The sequence below is a fragment of the Lampetra fluviatilis genome, chromosome 8, assembly GCF_964198595.1.
Source record: "Lampetra fluviatilis chromosome 8, kcLamFluv1.1, whole genome shotgun sequence".
NCBI classification, from domain to species: Eukaryota; Metazoa; Chordata; class Hyperoartia; order Petromyzontiformes; family Petromyzontidae; genus Lampetra; species Lampetra fluviatilis.
The window spans coordinates 7,414,270-7,428,319 of NC_136282.1; the positions used below are offsets into that span (position 1 = coordinate 7,414,270).

The window sequence follows — 14,050 nt, forward strand, 5'->3', positions numbered from 1 at the left end:
CAAGTCCAGGCTCAAAACCCTCCCTTTCCCTCTACCTATGATTGACTGCCTCCATCTCTCTGTAAAATAAATTAGCCCACTATGTCTGTTTAGCAATCTGAAATGTAGTCGCATTTAGCTGCCATATAAATACATTGTACTGCACTGCAATTAAATGTGTGGGGCAGCGCTCAAATCGTTTATAATCTTCATCAGGTGGTGAGAATTCCTCTGACAGCAGTGATTCCATTCAAATATTTGCACATCCACTTTTGATTTCCCACAAAGTAATATTGATGTAGTAAGCTGATTGTCTCGGCCGACGCAACATGGCTGCTCAAATAAAAAACAATGTCACTTAATCTTCTTCTTGGTTTTTTCGGTAAAGTCACGTAGAAGGGAAATAATAAAATAATAAAAATCAAACATAATAAAATACAATTCTCACGACGTTTCGGCCACAACGCAAGCAGCCGTCCTCAGGTGAAGAACAGGGCTGTCGCAAAGACAGCGTCTGAATGAACACCACCAAAAAATGTTTCACTTAAATTGGCTTATTCCTGCAATGTGTAAAAAATGAAATCTGTTGCATGCGATGTTCCCTTGGTGTGAATTGAATAACGGGGCTTATCCAAGCGGGTTTATAAATAACCTCGTAACGACATCATCATAATCATGATCTTCTTAAGGAGGAACCGTCCTGTGCCACGACGCGCCATGTGCCGCATCGCCGAGCGTCTCACCTCCAGCAGGCTGTCACCGACGAGGGCGACGAGCAGCCGGTGGCCGTGACGCTCGCGCACGAGGGCCGCGTTCTCCGACGCGTACATGCACGTGAAGTCGAACATGGCGACATCGGGCTGCCCGTAGTGGTTGATGGCAAAGTCGAGCGAGGGCAGCTGGTGGTTGGTAGAGAAGTCGGCGGCGCCGCGCGCGTACTCCTGCAGCGCCTCCTGGTCGACGTTCTCGCGGGACAGCAGCATCTCCGTGTCGGGGTAGTCCTGCGGCGGACGCAGACACACACCCAGAGGGCACACGTCAGGGACTCGGGCGGCTTCTCTTCTGTTGGACGTCTCTGTCCTCAAGCTTGGGATTTTGTTTTTTTTACACAATGTCTGATTCATGCCCAAGGCCAAATCTCCCTTATCCAGGAGGCTCTGCGCTCAGGTCCATCGGATCTCGCAAGCTAAGCAAGGTATGAGCCTGGATAGCGCATTGGATGGCTACATTGTGGATAGGAAAGGAGAGTGCATCAAAATAAATTTGTTGTACTGTACTTCTATGCTCCTATGTATGCATTCCTGATCTGCACAAATCTACACAAACCAGAGTGGTGAAGTGATAAGTCAAATAAAAAATCCACACAGCCTTGGGAGGTTTTCATCCAACAGTGGATCGATCGATGCTAACGCATGTATTTATCTGCGGGTAAGTGCGTGGATATCTGCAATAATTTTTGCTGATAGCCAAGGATGATAAGATCTGCCAACAGTGCCATATGCATTAACACAAACAGGAGAATTCACTGTGAATAGAATCAGAATCTTTATTTACACTGCAGGAATCCGATGAGCTATGAAGCTCTTTTTCACGGGTGTCCAGTATGGGCGGGTCAGCAAGTAAGTGATATTAGCAGCTGGTTTATGCGGTTTCGGGCTTCGGAGCGCTCGACATAAATCACATACATTTTATGAAACAACAGTCTTGTCCACCACACCTTTCGCCTATATGCCTGGGTTAGAGAAAGCCTCAAGCACAGCAGAGCAAGAGCAATATGCATCTCAGCCAGCAGGGAGCTTTGGGGCTTTGTCTTTCCGCGCAGAAGGCATGGGCCACAGCCCTTTGGAGGTGCCATGGTGGCGAGATATAAACTACCCCGCTTGATATACAGGAAGTCGTGGGTTCGAGCCCGACCCTGACGCCTGTATATCTGGAGTTTGCATGTTCTCTCTCCCCGTGGTCGCGTGGGTTTTTCTCCGGGTCCTCCAGTTTTTCCCTCCACATTTAGAATAAACATGCCTTTAGAGTATTTGGCTGCTATACATTTCCACATAAGCCACTTTCGTTGAGCTATCACTTGTGGCTAGATCGCTTCTGAAAAAGAGCGATATAGCTCAGTGGGCCGTACATGGTAAAATAAAAAAAAGCTTTAAAATAGTTTAGTTAGGAGACGATGTCCTGCAACCGAGAATCGTCCCATCGCAGAGAGCCCTACATTCCACAGTGGAGCGCAAGACATCAGGCAGCCTTTGATATACTCCGTTGCAATTCCATTACTAATGGAGTCGAAACAAACGATAACGATGATGGAATCCCTTGCACAAGGAGAGCCTCACACTTTGGCAAGGAATGGCCTCGGATGATAACTTAACAGACGCATTTATAAATAACGCGATCTAACCCAAAAACCTTCATTATGAATTTACAGACCCGCTTCTGGAATCTTTCAAGAGGGAGGAGGAGGAGACCCCACCTGTAAGATGACTCCCTTCTCCAGGAGGCTCTGCTTCTTGGCCGTCATGACAAAGTAGTGTGTGTCATCCTTATAGTACACAATGTTCTCCAAGTCAATACCTGGAAGGGCAAGATCACGCAAATACAAATAAATAGATGTCAGACAAAGTTAAAAGTCGAGAATTGAAAAATTATGTATTTTTAGTTTTTCAGTATTATGAAAACCACTGAAATCTGTGACATTGCAAGACAGTGAGAGATGGTGATGACTTTTGGAGGCCTTCATCCAGTAATGGATAGATCTTGTTTTATGATTGACAGTTTTAGTAGACACAGCTTTGAGAACAACCGTTTTTATCTTTCGATGGAAAAAAAGAAAACATGCAAGGAAGCTGAGCAACTGAGAGGACTCATGTGGCATGCAAAGTGGGAGAAACGAGCCATCCTGTTTAGAGTTGCATCCCCCCCGGGTGCCCAGCATATCTGACAGGCAGCGCAGCATTTTTTATTTGAAACAACCTCGTTGATGTCACACGTTTACTCGACACACCTTCAAACACGCCGTCGCTGCAATGGCACAACTCCCAACGTCAGACGCAAGTCAAGTTCCTACTGCACGCACGCGGGAGCCACACCCGACTACCTCGATGGTGCACTCCTAAAACACATTCCTGCGGAGGGAGCTGGTAGGAACGTTGGGTTGCTCGGTCAATGGCCAGGCGTGGTGTATTCCGCAAATATGGCCGACTGTAAGGGTGGGCACAAGCCGGTGTGAGTAGGTTAAACGTTGAGTTTTATAAGGGCACCACGGGGTGATCAGCCCCTCCCAACTCAGCCCCACCCCTCCCACCCCCCACCCAGCCCCACCCAGCCCCTCCCCACCCTCCCCTCCCCACCCAGCCCCTCCCCACCCAGCCCCTCCCCACCCAGCCCCTCCCCACCCAGCCCCTCCCCACCCAGCCCCACCCCTCCCATTTTTGGATGCACGACGGACGGACACAATAATCCCATGTGGGCTGGTGTAACCAGGAGGTTCCTACCAGTAAAAATACAACATCTCGTCAATTAGCTCGCCAACTCCCACAGCTGTGCGCACGGGCACGGCGTGAGCTCGCCCCCGAGAGATGTGGAGTCAATTTGTGCAACAACCACCGCTGACTCTGCAGGGCCAAAAGTGGACAGGCGGGACCCCACGTGTCCTCGTTCCACGTCGAAGCAAGCCAAGAGCTGCGAGCACGACCCACCGCCTCCCCCGTACTACACCTCCTGGGGGCAGCCTGGACCAACGCAGTCGCCCTTAAATCCACATGTTCGCCAGCCGGTTTGTGTTGAGGTTCCATTACGCGAAAATGTATTGTGTGGCAGTTGCATTATTAATTAAATAAATAATGGCTGCCGGTGTGGGCGTATAAATAAGGCAAGGGGAATACAAATTAAGAATTGCCCAAGCAAGTAAGCAGCATCACCATAAAAATGCTGACCTCAGCAACCTTAAATAATGGTCAGCAGTAAAATCAGAATACATCATAAATAAATGTTGATATCTGCCCAGCTATGGCTGCTGCCCATAAATACTCTGGCTTTAATGAAATCAAATTTTATTGGTCTGGGACAAATGAGATTATCTATGCCAAGCTGCATGATGAATCTACTGTACCGGTTTCAAGTGGTGAAAATGTCCACAGCACAGGAGCATACCCTCCCATACCTTGTTTAAAGGAATAAAATATATAGCGTCTGGATCAAAACAGGTTCTCTCGTATTTCAATCAAGGCAAGGAATGTTGTTCTTTTTCATTACCACATTTTTTCGTCCACCAAAAAAGCTTTATTACCTCGGGCATTTGCTTATTAATATTAAAACATCTCCGGCCCTGTATTAATATAAAAACTAGATTCGAAGCTTTCGTGACTGCAAGAATTACTCTTTGGTTCTTTCGGTAAAGTCACGTAGAAAATAAAATCGAATAATAATAGAATACGAAGTTTCGATTGCAACAAGCAACCATCAGCAGGTAAGAATGAATGATAAACACAGACACGGAAACAACATAGGCAGACACACATGTTCCACACTTAACTTCTAATTTTGCAATCTTTGGCAGAACGTTAATCAACTAGGTTATGCGTTAACTGTGTGTTAACAGACCCTCTGTGTTGCATTGCATTACACTTCTTAATTTTACGACGTGTGCTTTCTTAAAGTTTGATTTCTTACTCTAAACCAGTGTCTCTCCTCCGGCCACTGTGGTCCGGAATTCCACGCTGCTCCCTCTTTGTCTCTCTCTGCACGTGTGTCTGCCTATGTTGTTTCCGTGTCTGTGTTTTATCATTCATTCTTACCTGATGATGGTTGCTTGTGTTGCAATCGAAACGTCGCGATTTATTTTATTTTATTTCTACCTACGTGACTTTACCGAAAGAACCAAAGAGTATGGATTCCTGCAGTCACGAAAGCTTCAAATCAAGATAAAAACTACGACGTTTCGATCGCAACACAAGCGCTCATCTTCAGGAAGAACCTATCTACGTGACTTTACCGAAAGACCCAAAAAATATGATTTCCTGCAGTCACGAAAGCTTTAAGTCAAGATTTAATATAGTTGTAGTTACATGCACAAGTGGAATAAAGGGTTATCACACATACCCTATTCAGCATGAGCTGTATCACATACAAAAGAGTGAAACGCCAAAAGTTAAGACCATAATTCTCATTGTCACAGAACATCAGACTTGGTTACCAGAACGGGCAAATCAATCAAAAAGTGGCAATCGCTGGTGGGGCTCAGCCCTTGGCGAATTCCGAAAGTCACGGACATTCCGCTCAACATCTCTTTCCAGCGTTAAAAATAAGCGCGAGGTAGTGACAGACGACAAGCCAGCCGCCATTGGCCGTCAGCACTGCGTCATTAATCGAGCTCATCGCACAGCGTCAAGCAGACAGAGGGGGAGAGAGCAACGTGAGGAAACTAGACCTCGATCAACAACCACCGAGTAAACGGTGCGCGGGTGCCCAATTCTCGTTGCCGAGATGTGGCCAGTGGATTGCATGACGAATCGCTTAGATATCACGTGCGCGAGGACAAAGTTCGCATGGATCCACCGCAAAATGTTATGCCAATGTTTAATTCAGAGACCACGACCTAACTGTACACCGGGGAGAAAAAGCTCAAAGATGGATACGTCGCTGCCAACAACGTAGGGAAAATGCTCCATCGCTACCGCACATTAACACATGGAACGCATAAATCGGAAATGCAGAAGGCGAGAATGAATGGGCTCAATATAGAATCACTGACGTTTGTGGTTTTGAGTTAATGTCAACCAAATGCTGCATACATGCAGTTCGCAATAACCGAAAGAATTACGGGATCTGTTTGGATTTTAAGAAGCCCCTCTGATGTTTATGGCAAGAATCTGCCATGTCGTCTCCAAGGGGCCCAAATGTCAATCTAGGAATTTGGGTCATTGTGAAGATGTGTGCAGACCCAGCTTCTCCAAAAGCCGCAACTTCACCCTCCCTCCCGTGGCTTTCCGCCACTTCTGCCAGCAAACATTAAAGTAAATCCATTATTTCACTGTCACTGTTCAGCTCTGCAGGGATTCACAAGACTCCAAGACCCACTCTATTTCCCATCTGAAGCTAAGGATTATCGCATTTCTCATAATGTGCATGCAACCAAAAATAACCGAGATTTGGAAAGTTCTCCGTAACAACAAATAAAACTCCGACGATTTATTTACTTACATTTTTACAAACTATTTAAAAATTATAATTAAAGATTATCCCAGCTTAATGAAAGAACACAGTTAATGAAACCCTCTAATTCCAATACGTAATTAATTAATAATATACACCCCCATTTTACATGACACCAAGCTATGTATTCTAACAACGATATTTAATCTCCACAATGCATCTCATAAAATTACAATGTCATTACCTTTACAGGCCAAACCCTCAAATCCCTTTCCATGTACATTTCCAGACCAGTGATATTGGCGAGGTGTTCCGACGCACATTCGCGAACCAGGGAGCCAAAATAAAACACAAGATGCAGGCCAAGCTGCCTGCTGTGTGAAATCTCACCTAGTGGTGGAAGGATGACCGGAATTCATGCGAATTCCGGTTATCCTTGCAGTGGATTTTGGCTCAAAATCAAACAAAGATGGTCACTCCATCGCGCGCTTTCAGATGCGCTTCTGCAGCCGTCTAAGAATGATCTTACTTCCGATATTACGAAGCCACTGGAGCTATGCACTTTTAAATCTAGGTTGAAAATCCATTTCTTTAGAACTGCCCTTGGTATTTTGCTAGTTGTCCTTACCCCAAAACCTCCTATTAGCACGGTTGGCTACGTACAGTGCAAAATAAGTTAAACATACATACATACAGATGAACACACATCAATCAGCAGGCCCCCTCGGGGAGTTCTATTCCACGCCGGTCTGCTGGCGCTAGACTCCATGGGACACACGTACCCTTGGAGGCCCTGAGGTCAGTGAAGAACTTCTGGTTGAAGATGAAGGCGACGCCACTGAGCTCCTCCACCTTTGCCTCAGCAGTCGTGTTGCGGTTGATGAAGTTTGCCGTGATGGCGATTGCCAGCTTCCCCCGGAACTCCTTCCTCCGGAAGCCTGCGCCAAAACAGAGCGTCACGTCAAGGGAAGGACAGGACACAGTCTGAGGCATCGACAACCGAGATGAACCTGCAAAACGCATTGGATTCCGAAACTTAACGGGGACGGCCATTGCAAAATCAAAGGGCGACCGCAGAATCAAAGGATGCCAGGTGTTTGCATGTTTGTGTACAAAATGATGGAAGAGCAGCTGCTGCAAGACCAAAATGCCTGGATGCCCTTCTTGGCTGTACACAATAGAGGCAATTGTTATCTATGCTTTATTAGAGCATCATCTAAGTGAGCTCAACCTAAAAATGTCTGCCAGATGATGTATTGTAAATGTCAGCTCTGGATAGACAAGAGTGGCTGAGTGCATCGAATTGCCAACCTCATCATTACCAGCCATAGTCGGCTCTTACAAAACTGGTCTCACAAGCAGAATTGTAACATTTGAGTGTTCCCACCTTGCAACGTATTGCGATGTCCGTCAGCCCCGATGATGACGTCAAACTCGTACTCAGCGACGGGATGTGTGTTGGGAACGATCTCTGCCCTCCATCCGATCCCTGCAAGGCAGTTGGCGGGGGGGGGGGGGTATTAGGTCTGGTGCAGCGAAAGAATCCGTAACGTGTGTGCGCCAGCTACGCATCCACATCAAGAGTAAACGTTTCTGGAAGCAAAGCCAACCAGGTGTGATGTCATTCCATTACTCAATGGTTGAAAGCCACCCCACACTATGCACCAAGCTTTTTATTGCGGCTTGGTGAAGGGAGGGAGGGGGGGGTGTGGGGTTGCGTGGCAGGGCACGGCTGGACTGGTGATGGTATCACTTGCTACCGATGTCAGCTGGGCATGAATCAGAATCAGAATCTTTATGTAGACTGAAGGAATCCGATGAGCTGTTCCGGCTCTTTTTAAAAGATGTCCAGTAGGGGGAAGATCACAGTTACAACAACAAACAATACAACAACATTATAGGATTGCAAAGCATTGGAAATTAATCAAATCACAAGTAAACCCAATTTTTATTTTACCAGATAAAAAAGGCCCGTGAAGCTATTAGCTTATTCTTCAAGACACTAACCACTGGACTACTGCTCCATGACCTCATTCACCACAGTTGAAAACAAAACAGATTCTGGCGAATAGGGATTGTCAAAAATCTGTCCGAATCGGGCTAAGCTGGCTGATGTGTGTGTATGTGCGTGAACGGTTGGTAAAGGCAGGCGTACGATCATTCTCCTGGTCCTCAGGTGGCTCCATAATGCCCTTGAACTCCACATTGACGTGAATTTCCACACCCAGGAGGAGGGAAACTTTCAGCAGGATGAGCTGCAGCTGGCGGATGCCTGAGCAGCACAACAAGACAAGCAACATGCACGCAGCACGATACGGTCAACACGAGTTACAGAAACACACAAAACCTCCCAAACACCTTTTAACACATCTCACAGATAAATAGTTGATTACGATTGTTATTTATTTCAAATTTGAGGTGTTATTTCACCTTAGTTTTTAAGTTTTGTTGTTGTTTAGATTTGTGTTATTTATGCATTTGTTTCACCTGTATGATTTTAATATCAAGCGTACAATTGATGCCAGGACCACCTTTGCGAATGAGACTGTATCTCATGCTGTCTTGATGCGGTTGTGTTCCATCTCCTGATAAGATAACAATTTATGAGTACTGCCACTTTTCTACGTGTACCACGTATCGCATTCGAAAGGTGGTTTATGCCTCATCAATTTTGTTGCCCATTACTGAGACGACCTGAGATCATTAATGTTTGGCGCCACCATAAACCACGAAGAGTGAGTCTTGTTATAATGCGGAACAAGAGTAGGTAGTGCGATCAGTGTCGGGAAACTTGTTGATCAACACTCCCATTTGTAATTTTACGTTGGTCAGCTGTTCCCAAGCTGGATAACATTCATGAGAAGCTGATCTTGGTGCCAAGCGAAAGTGTCAATAAGAACAGAAGATGTAGTAGTAGGTTTTTACCCTTTTAAACTGGTACAAAACTGACACCTTTATTCAAGGCATCATGTTTGCAATAACCACAACACAAGTAGTCAAAAAAGCAAACAAAAAGAAGCAACTCTGATAATGATAATCATATGCACTGTCCTTGAAGTTGATTGGTCCACACCCGAGACGGCTTTCTTTAGAGCCTAGTCCCCCCATTGGTGTTGGACCAGATGACACCAGAAGGCGTACAACTCAAACACAGTGCAATATCAGAGTATTGAGAGCTCGGGGTAAGCATTTACACTATGATATCTCTTTTACCAGTGGCAAAATATAGTAGTAGGTTTTTACCCTTTTAAACTGGTACAAAACTGAAAAAGAGATCTCATAGTGAACAGAAGATGTAACAAGATCAGCTGATGCCAAATTGACCATAACTCGTTGATGTATTCGCGAGAAATTAATCAACCTTCACAATCATATTTGTGCGCAAACAGGGCCCTGTTTTGCAATTCATGGCACCGCCAGCACCTACATCGTCATTTCGACAAAGTATTCCCAATCACAACCCCAAGTATGTATCTGACACATACTTACACTTCAGTATAAGGGTCATTTGATTTAACCACCCACGCATCACGCCCTAAGAGTCACTATTTCACAATGAAGTAACTATGACATCACCACTAGCTTGGTTGCAATAAATGCCACATGGACACAGAGTCCAAGTGGCCAAGTTTGCAATACAAATTAAATAAACCGATGACTAAACATAGCCATGAAGCACATTTTCTTGGTCCGGCCAATGGTCTGTTACAATAGTACACAAAATGTTCTGCAAGTTATCATCAATAAAGTAATAAAATCCGTACATTCTAGGCATTGGGTGGCCCTATTCATCGATCCTTTTATTTCTTCAAGAGGTGGCATGAGCAGGCTCAAAATAAAACGTAGTCGTGGTACACCTCCTGCGTCGAATGAAGTCGCATTGACGGCTATGCAGATAATATGCTCATGAATTCACAATAAACTTTCATCATTAGTGCACGGTCTTTAAGAGTTCAATAACTGGGCTTTGTGAGAGAAGCTGCTGTCTCTGCCACAGGTCCGCGGGTCTTGTGCCGTGCCCTGCCCTTTGCCTCACGATCTCTGCCCTCTCGGAAATGGATTTGCCCTCGTCAGTTTGCAAGCATTCATGCGTCAGACGACCAGTGTCCTTTATTTGGAGAATATTATCCGAACCGTCTTTACTTCTATACATCAATGACCATATTTAGCAAGTCTTTACGAAAACACATGGAAATTACAGAAGTAAATAATGCCAATACCAATTGTGTAATGTTGCACAAATTACGTGATTATAATTTAATTATTACACTCACGATACATGCTGCAAATAGAGTGTGGAAGGATGTTGTATTTTCAATTTGTAATGGTTGTATGTGATGGGTTAATGTTATCCATATTGCTACAAGATGCCTCTACATTCCTCACAATAGATCAATCATTACAGGCCTAATGTGTATGATGTAAATCAATATTATATTGATGCAGGTTAAAAGTTCAATCGAAAATATGAAATAGCAAGATGAATAAACACTGACACTTGCACCTCAATGCACCATCGCAGTGGAGTGAAAAAAATCTTACGCGATTAACTCAAATGTGCAGCATGGCTTGGTATGGATAGTTTTCAATACCAATGCGAATTTCACATGGAGCTCAAAGAATATATGAATTTGTAAATTAGCGCATTCTGGTTTGTCTCGGCAGAGGAGAAGGCAGATTTGCGAGCCGGGCATGTATGCAACATCTGAATTTCCAGTGCGCCGTTTTGGCTGCACGACAGTGCACCACTGTTCCTGCTCAACGGTCGCTCCGCCAAAGAGGTTAAAATGCAGCGCAACACAAATCAGCACGCGTTTCCCAAGAAGACCGACGAATACTTCTCCCTTCAGTAACAATCGCTCCGCAGCAGAGCTCAACAACAACGGCTGCACACTCGGCCCATTCATTGGTTGCAAATGTCCAACTTTATATACAAATCGGTTCAAACACCACCGCATAGACATAATTTACAGTCATCCCTTGGACTTGTGACCATGGCAGTCAGCCGCAGCTGGTGGAATGCTGAAAGCTCATTTCTACGCTTCGCTATCACCCGACCAATGTCCCAAGATGCCTCAGAAATTTGCAGCGCAAGCACAGACATCCGTGTCACAAATTCCTGCAGAAAACTTGGCGTGAAAAATCAAGGGATTCTGTGCGAGGCTATTTTTTTTGTACTTGGGGAGAAACATTATCTGCCACACTATCATTGCACATGAATCTTGGCATAATTTTGGAATTTGCCTAGTGGCAAATCATACATTTGCTGGTGAAAACACAACAATGTAATTGAATAAACGCGGTCCTCCAGCTGGCAGTGCTACAAAAATTATTGCAGTAGACACGAGCTTTTGTCACAAACAGCCACATGACCCTGTACTCCAGAGTTGTTTTTCACACCAGGCACAAATACACACCTCAGTCATGTGCCAATATGAAAGTGATTGTAAAGAAAATAAAGAAAAGAACGCAACTGATTGATGGCCTATAATAACTCATTGTGATTATCAAGTAATCACCATGTCTTAATTACAGTTGCTGAGAGATTTGGGCGAAGGTTGCCGAGGACATGACAGGCTGCCATGTGGCAGTTGGCATCAGAGTGTAGAATTAACATGGGCCAAACTGACATCAAATACTCAGTGTGCACACTTTCTTGAGCGCAAGGCAGTGGTTATTGTGTATAACTATAACAACAATGCCCTTTATTTACCCAGATAGGTCGCACTGATTTACCAGACCTTTCACGAAGCTCTCTGCCTTGGGATTTATGGACAGTTCCATTAATGCGAGTTTGGTGTGTGGGTGGAAGCCCGAGGCCCTGGAAACAACTCTTGCATACAAAGGGAAAATACTCAAAATCCCTCTAAGGATAGATTCAAGAATTAATTGCCGTCGTACCATCTTTCAGCTACCTTGCAGCCTAAGCCTACATTACCTGGATATTCTCAGGCAGCCTCCCATCCATAGTTGCCAGGCTCAACACTGCTTAGCTACCAACATATGACATGACGAAATGCGTGCACAGTGAATGGGTTGTAATAATTACGAATCGCGAGACAAATTATTGTTTCACCATCATAAATTACTGTAAAATGCACGGGAGTGGGAAAAAAACTGCGTAATATCCCATTACGTGCATAAACTAATACATTCATAAATTCCATCAAGGTCCTTAGATCTTCTCATCTCTAACTGCTAAGCACTCCCAGGTCTAGCTAATGCTATTTTGATGATCGGGCTTTTGTTAGCATGGCACCCAAGCTATGGAACGCCTTGCCACTTGAAATCAGGAAATCAGACGGGAGATATATTTAAGTCTGCTTTGAAAACCCATCTGTTTAAAGTGGCCTTCCCTCTTTAGTTTGGTCGGTTACCCTGGTTCCGGTTTTGTTTCCTGCTTTCCATGCATTGTGCATTGTGATCGAAAATGTAATGCGCATTATAAATCGGAATTAATATTATAATGTGGTAACAGAAAGACAGTAAACATTTGCGCTGGCAAAGATTTGTTGCATTTAAGACCGAGGGGCTCTCTAAGGAGGCTTGGAGGAACATATTTAACACAATAGCTCGATACTCCCTTGACATTTGTTCCTTTGCACACTGGCCTCCAGGGGAAAACGAGTATGGTTTTGTAGACAATTATAAAAGTGCACTACACTTCCACTGTGCCTTCAATAACAGTAAACCAGGCAAACCTCAGCACTGCAGATGGTGGTCAGCTAGCCGATGGGCCATCACCATCATACTTTACTCCTGCCTTAAGGAATCATTATGAATGATAATTGTCAGTTAAACAGCATTTTGATATTCAAGGCATTTATAGACAGACATGAGACAATAGAATCATCGGGTTAGTCGTCTCGAATGGTCATCAGACAATCTCGTGAGCAGGGCCACTAATTTAAATACCGTAATGCCACAATAATGTCATTTATTTTTCATCGGGTTCGTAGTCTCGAATGGTCATCAGTTTCACAAAAAAATCAGGCGGACAATCTAGTGAGCAGGAGCACTAATTTAAATACCGTAATGCCACAATAATGTAATTTATTTTTCCGAGAGAGTCCCATAGGGACAAAATTAATGTTTTACCAGAGGGTCTTACATCGGTGTTCAGTCATTGCCTTTTAAGGAATTATTTTTACGTGTAGGAGGAAACCGGAGTGCTCAGAAAACACACATTTGACAGGACAGCACTCACAGAGCTGCACAGTCAGGAAGCCATTTGAGGTGCTGTTATAAACCCGCACATATCACAGCCCAGTAGGTTTGGGAGTTTAAGCGAGAACAAACTCAGATAAATCCTGAGAAGCCTGCCAAGGTTACAACCTTCCTATCATCACGTGGAGTTAAAAGCAGCGTGTTGGGTCGCACGCAGTGTGCCACTTACTGATGTGATCGATGGCACCGGCGCAAAATTTGCCGTGGAACTTCTTGGCGCCGAGAGCCTTGAGGTCGTGGATGGTGTAGGGCCACAGATGCAGCACGTTGTTGCGGGAGAAGGCATCTCGCTTCTCAACGACCACCACCTTGGCCCCCAGCAAGGCCAGCTCGATGGCCGAGCGCAGGCCACAAGGCCCAGCGCCGATTATCAGACACTACGGGTAGGGGAGGGTGACAAGGGGCAACAGCACGCGCAGTCATCAATCCGCATGACCTCGGCCTTATGGGATTATATATTACCCATGACGTCAGATTAATAGGCAGTGTATTTTATTTACCATGCATTACAGATGTACACCACTGGCATCTCGGTGTGGTTCATTCTACGTTGCCCAATATTGGTCCAATGTCACAAAGCTGAGATGTTAAATGCAGGCTGTGTTTAGATGCTCACTTTGTGCAGTATGGAAACAGTATGTTTCTACACTTGGTGTGCATAGTCTATCGATGTAGATGCAAGGGCTTGATC

The 14,050-nt window shown here is 44.9% G+C and overlaps 1 protein-coding gene across 22 annotated transcripts in view; it reads right to left on the reverse strand.

Moving 5' to 3' along the window:
- Nucleotides 1-14,050, reverse strand: part of MICAL3 (microtubule associated monooxygenase, calponin and LIM domain containing 3) — a 137,370-nt gene that overhangs the window by 85,084 nt on the left and 38,236 nt on the right. For all 22 annotated transcript variants that reach the window (XR_013637094.1, XM_078858967.1, XM_078858983.1 and 19 more), the window contains exons 3-8: nt 13,529-13,736; nt 8,288-8,404; nt 7,520-7,621; nt 6,915-7,070; nt 2,453-2,553; nt 723-980 (exon numbers count right to left, since the gene is read on the reverse strand). Coding sequence is in view for 21 of the 22 variants with exons in the window: in XM_078858967.1 (XP_078715093.1) it covers nt 723-980; nt 2,453-2,553; nt 6,915-7,070; nt 7,520-7,621; nt 8,288-8,404; nt 13,529-13,736 (942 nt within the window). In the remaining variant the exon portion in view is untranslated. The remainder of the gene's footprint in view (nt 1-722; nt 981-2,452; nt 2,554-6,914; nt 7,071-7,519; nt 7,622-8,287; nt 8,405-13,528; nt 13,737-14,050) is intronic.